The sequence below is a fragment of the Cupressus sempervirens genome, chromosome 2 (genome assembly GCF_028749045.1).
Source record: "Cupressus sempervirens isolate cs-2001-9-10 chromosome 2, ASM2874904v1, whole genome shotgun sequence".
NCBI classification, from domain to species: Eukaryota; Viridiplantae; Streptophyta; class Pinopsida; order Cupressales; family Cupressaceae; genus Cupressus; species Cupressus sempervirens.
Window position 1 is genome coordinate 683,788,346 of NC_143119.1, and position 6,691 is coordinate 683,795,036.

Genomic DNA, 6,691 nt, shown 5'->3' on the forward strand with positions numbered 1-6,691 from the left:
ATCTTTAATTTTTCATTTGCAGCACACAAGAGAACCACACCCAACACCTTCCCTGCATCTTATTAACACTGCACAATCCTACCAAGATTCTACCAAACCCACATTCATTTAAACATTCTTCTATTACAACTCATTCATTGATCTTTTATGGTATAATCTTTGATATATTACAATGATCTTCAATAAGAGACACATAATGATGTAATTTTAACAAATTTGCAATACATTTGTATTCTTTGTCCTTTCATTTCAAGACTAGATCATGAAATATAATATAATCTCAAAAGTTGAGGCAATCAAAACAAATACAAGTCAATTCCAAAACAATTACACAAATATTGCTGGAGGAAGCACTCTTTAGCTTTTAGTTATGGAGAAAAGAACTACAAACCTTGGTCACTGCATGACAATTTGGAGGTGGTGTGGATTAGGTCATTTGTATCTTTGGTAAAATAGTCCCAAATAGAACAACAATTCTTGTTGCTAACACCAACAACACTTGAATAGAGTCTAAAAACAGTTCCAAATAGCACAACAATTCTTTATGCTAATACCGACAACGCTTAAATAGAGTTTATGCAAGTTTTGAACTAACCAAATATTGTGCAAGATATTGACCACTTGAACTAACATACTTAAATGAATTTTTTTGATGGAAGATTATTTAATCAAGGTTGAGAGGTATTTATTTTATTTTATTTCTGTGGGATCCAACTTTGTTTTCATTCATAATGTTGGAGTCTTGTGCTTAATAAGACTTGATATCTAGTTCTTACCAACAAGCCAAAAATCTATTGAATAGAGCACTCCTCCGATGAAAAAGTAACAAGAGTTGAATTAAGGAGGACCACACGAAGCGGATGCCTAAATGGACGGTGCTTAGAATGTGCGTAAAATCCAGACCTTATCAAAGAGTCCACTCAAACTAAGATAGAAACAAAACACACCGAAGATTTTGTGCACAGTCCATTCATGTATCCAGTGCACGCGTTCAAATCCCCAGTATGAACTAGTGCTCGTCAGCCTCGGTGTAATGGCTGTGCACGCGTTTCAAATGGCATTCATTGCATTCTTATCGTGCCAAAGCATTATAACAAGATATGCTTTTCTGGGTATACACTTTCTTCAAGTATACCACTTCCATACCATTTTACTGAAGTGTAAAACGCTGTGAGAAGATATTTGTTTCCTTCCACTGGATGAATAAATAATATCTTCCTAGGTGCAGCTGCCTGCCTTCACACGGCTCTCTTGCGTTTTATTTTCCTATATAAACCCTGTATATGTTCTCCTACTTTCGATCCGACAAGCACAATAATGAAGTTCAAAACTCTCATTTGCGCGGGATGGATAATAATGTTCATCTTCCCCACAGTCTTCTGTTGTGATCGGTGTGCTTACAAATCAAAAGTGGCATATTATGCTTCCCCGGAGGCTGTCAATAGTAAGTATAAATTTTTATTTTTTAATGGAGGTTCAGCTTTTTCCATCTAGTTCTTAATTAAGGACTGAGGGATATCTATTGGTGAGTATAAAGTTCATAGTCTCTTAAATCTTATTTCTTGCTAGAATAACGTATCCTAAGATCTGAATAATAAGTCTAGTATGAACTGCAGTGGGAGCATGTGGATATGAGTCCTTTGCAACAAACATGAGCAATGGCGATGTGGCCGCAGCGAGTCCCAAAATATATAGGGAAGGGATTGGATGTGGCAGCTGCTACCAGGTATGAACCAATCATTCACACCTTCTTTATCTTGTATTGGGATCATGACTAAGATTAAGGCTGCTTAAATTAGGTTGGTTTAAATAATATGTCTAAATGGTTTATTTTTAGAGTAAAAGTATTAAATAGTCAAAATCGATTTGAACTTTTATTTGGTGCAGATAAGATGCATTGATCCTAAGATTTGCACCCATGACGGAGTAGAAGTTTTGATTACAGACTTCCCTGAAAACACTCAGACGGATTTTGTGGTTTCCAATAGCACATTTTCAAATCTTGCGCAACACAAAAAATCTTCTGAGCTTCTGAAGATGGGCATTGTGGATATCGAATACAAACGGTCAGTAATTGGCTTTAGTTATATTGATAAGTAGGAGATTTTTTCTGCCGCAAATCAAATTGTTATATTGCTATCAAGATTCAACTCTGTAGCTTTTTTTACTCAAATTCATTGACCCATGTTTCATGAGTAGTCATTCACATGAACCCATTTCTCATGAGAATGAATAGAACACTTAACACTCATTGCATCTAGGTGATGCTTACAAAGGAACTATATCTCTGATGAGAGTCCCTTTGACCCTTTGACTGCATAGGCTTTGTTTATCGACCACCAGTTCATGTTTTTCATGTGACAAACATGTTTATCTATAGAATTTCTCTGTAATTAAACCTACTTTACTTACAACTCATATAGTTTTAAATTCTCACTATTCAACCACACAAGGCAAAAGGGTGTTTCAATCTTGACCCAATTTTTTTTTTGACAGAAACCTATGATAACTAAACCTACAATTGAAAGGATTTTGATGATCTGAAGGCAAAAGTGCCATTTGATAAGAATCCTTTATTTCTTTCTTTGACAGAATACCATGATCTCCCAATTGAACATATAATCCAATTGAATACAAAATTGAAAGTATTTTAATGCTTTGGAGAGAAATGGGTCATTTGACAAGAATGTTTTCTTTCTTTATTTTCTTCCACAGAATATCATGTGAGTATCCAGGGAAGAATATGATGGTGAAAATAGATAAGATCAGTATTTACCCATATTTTCTTGCAGTGCAATTTTTGTACCAAGGAGGGAAGACAGATATCATGGGCGTAGATGTTGCTAAGGTTAGAGACAAACATACTTATTGTAGTATCTTTTAATTTATTTAACACTTTTAACTTAAGAATCAAAACTTAGTGTATGATTTCAAATCATCCCAAAAATTAGAGATGAATGTGATCAACTAATGTATAAAATTTGCAAAGTGCAGGCAGGAACTTCTAATTGGAAAAACATGACACACAACTACGGTGCAACGTGGAGTTTGTATCAGCCTCCAAAAGGAGCTCTGTCTTTACGGATGCTTGTCACAAAAGGATACGATTCTTATTGGGTGTTGACGAAGGAGGCTGTATTGCCAGCGAATTGGAGTGTGCGTTCTGTTTATGATACTGGAGTGCAAATCAATGCAATCAAAAAAGAGAATTGTTCTTCCTGCGCCACCCTTGATTGGGACCAATCTAAATAATGGCATACAAGTACATAAATTTCAATATTAGGCAATGTGTTTTAAATTTGTGTTTTATAAGACATTATAAGCTATTATATTAAGTATTTCAATTGGTGAGAATGATGGTATGTCATCTAACATCATTCATGAAACTTCAAACTTTTAAAAGGTTTATTTGGGCCACTTCCACCACCAATTGAATTTGATAGATTGGTCCCCAACACAGTTTCTAGCATATGTTTGCTTAACCAAAAGGTACTTGTGGTTTAGATTTATGCCTATTCAAATTGTTATAGTTTACTTTCTTGGTAGAAATGTCAAGATATCTACTTATTACAACTTGTTTTCATAAAACCAAACTATTGGGAGCGTCTAGTTTTAAATGATACTTTACTTTTAAAAAGAAAACATAAAGTTTTTATAGGATCAATCTAGTAAATAATGGAAGTATAAATTAGTTTAAGGCGAGTATGGAGATAAAAGATTTGAATAATAAATGGTAAGTTGGTGAACGAAATGCTCAATAAGTTAGTATCTAGTTTGAGATGATTTTATATGATCTAATGTGTCTTTATCAATGACCTATTTGAAATTCTATGTTGGATTTGTATCAAAAGGACATGGTAGTTAGTTTTGAATGAATTTTTAGCTATAAATGTGTGCTCAAATTTTAAATTCATTCTAGCAACTAGTAATTTTTTTCTATACAGATTTGCTTGATATAATATGAGACCTCCTTTTGAAAGTTTGCCAACCAACAATGTTTGAAATGTCTTTTAAAAATGTAGCTACATTACAAAGAATTATTATTTTAACTCATGCGTAAAAATGAAGCAATAATAAAAACAATAGGATAACATCTAAGTGTATATAGTTTATAATCTTTTATTGAACCAAATTAAAACGCATCACTATTAATTATTTTTTATCTAATGACTCCTTTATGGTCTCTAGATGATGCTTTATTCATTTTTTGGTGATTATAATGGATGCATTAAATATCTTCAAATACTAGTGTATAACACTATGTGAAACATGCAATTAATTGTTGGCAAGTTGGTTAATATAAATGGATAAATATTGTCATTTATGAAAACATTGTTATTAGTTAAGGTTACTTATTATAAGGTTAAAGGTTTGGTAAGATTTGACAAAGAAATTGTCTAAATAAAACAAGGAAAATTTGTCAGCACTCATATAGTTTTAATTAGTGAGCTTCATTGGAAGTACAAAAAAGGCCACAATTTTGGTATATGGTATAACATTGAGTGTACATGTTATGTTTATGTTAATTTTAATATGTCAATTGGAGTGAGTTTTTGGTGAATTACATGAAGTCAGTATGTTATCGTAAAACTAGAATATATGGTAAAAAATAGATAATTAGACTAACAAATTGAATTTCTTTGAAAATTTAAGAACTTGGTAATGCAACAATGGCATCCTAGATGTTTACCCTCACTTAGGAGATTGTGATAACAAGTTTTGGAAACATGTAACACATTTTGTTATTTAGACCGATTGGACAAAGTTCAGGAAAAGGGTATAAAAGAAGACCTTTTCTCTATACAAAGATAAATATAACTATACTATGATATGAAATGTTATGTGAGCTTTTTAATGATGATGTGTATGATTTGATGGTCAAAGCTAGATGACAAGCTATATAAGCATGAGCAGATGCGAGGAACACATAAGGACTAATCATAGATTGAAGATATCGGTATAGTCAATTTTGGTATAGTATCTATATCTATTGTATAGATTATATATTGATGTAAGAGAAGTTAGCTCATTTTGTAATACAAATCCTAACAAGGTCAAGTCTTGTAACAATTACAAATCTACTAAATGTATGTAATAGACTCCTAACATGGTAAAAATTCTTAATAGAGTATTTTTCATTAGTTACCCATACTTTCTTTCCATGTAATTTCTCTACCAAGGAGGGGAGACGAATATCAAGGGTGTGGATGTTGCTCAGGTTAGAGAGAAACTTACTTATTACAGTGTCTTCTACTCTAAAAATTAGAGATAAGTGTGTAGTAATGAGTTAAATTATTAGAGTGTAGGCGAGAACTTCTAATTGGAAACACATGATACACAACTATGACACAATGTGGAGTTTGGATCAACCACCAAAAAGAGTTTTATCTTTACTACTACTTGTTACGAAAGGATATGATTCTTAATAGATGTTGGCCAAGGAGGTTGTGTTTCCAATGAATTGGAATTTATACTCTATTTATGACACTGGAGTGTACCCTACATTGGGATCAATCTGTATAGTGGCATACAAGTACATAAATTTCTATTTTAAAAGTATTCATGTGGGGTGGAAAATAATTTTAGTTAGTGAGGATGATGGTATGTTATGAAGGTTCAAACTTCATAAGGTGCATTTGGGCCACTTTCCATTGCTAATTAAATTTGATAGATTGGTTCCTAGCATGTCTATTTAATCAAAAATTATTATTATTTTAGATATATGTTTACTCAAATTGTTGTAGATTTATCTCTTGATAGAGATGTCGATATCTAGTATTTTGACTTGTTTTCATGAAACTAAAATGTTCTAATTGTCTAGTTTCAAATGATGCTTTTTTTTTAGAACAAAATACATTTTTTTACTTGGATCAATCTAGTAAATAATGGTAGTATAAATTAACTTTTAAGGTGAATATAGAGATGAAATATTTGATTACTAAATGGTAAGTTGGTGAATTAAATGCTCAAGAAGTTAGTATCTAGTTTGAGATTGGAACAAGTGCCACATAGTGGTTTGTATTTTTCGTAAGGTAAGTGATGTAAGTTATAGTAGATAATTAGATAGAGTAGAAAAATTAAAAATTTAACAGTGTTTAATATAATTTAATTAGTATTTTGATATTTGATTATTATTTAACATTTTTAGATGAAAATTTGCAAAGTACATACATATTTATACATGTGAAAATTTAAAATTTATGATATAAATGTAATATTGCTAATATAACTTAGTTGTATATTAGTGTATTATTATTTTATGTAAATTGATCAACTATTCAATATGTTTTATCTATTGCATATTTTAGTTGTTATTAGTAGCATTAAATTTGATTTGATTTATTAAGGGACATGTGCTAAAATATTGCCTAATAGTAGGGTAGTGGTTCCTAGAAATATGTTCCTATAAGATTATATGTCAGCCAATTAAATTGAAGTAAAATAATTTAATTGATTTTAGAATTTAAAAAACTCACATATATACATTAGAAAAATCAAAGATCAAAATTTAAAATAAAAATGCATTGATCTAATTGGTTGAAATTAAAAAGATTAATTAATAGTTAAGTTGAAGCGATTGCTATAGTATTAGCCTACAACAAATACAATAATTACTAAAAGAATGAGATTTTAGAATATATTTGATGTCAAATTTAGCAAAAGGCTAATTTGTCAATGACTTATTAGTAAT

At 31.1% G+C, this 6,691-nt stretch overlaps 1 protein-coding gene across 1 annotated transcript; it reads left to right on the forward strand.

The window, feature by feature from the left end:
- The first annotated feature begins 1,299 nt into the window (after positions 1-1,299).
- LOC149575215 (expansin-like A1) lies at positions 1,300-3,354 on the forward strand. Its single transcript, XM_089815036.1, has 5 exons — positions 1,300-1,444; positions 1,617-1,726; positions 1,888-2,066; positions 2,716-2,848; positions 2,995-3,354. Exons 1-5 carry the CDS (start codon positions 1,318-1,320, stop codon positions 3,250-3,252), a joined length of 807 nt encoding a protein of 268 aa, XP_089671162.1. The 5' UTR covers positions 1,300-1,317; the 3' UTR covers positions 3,253-3,354.
- The last annotated feature ends 3,337 nt before the right edge of the window (positions 3,355-6,691 follow it).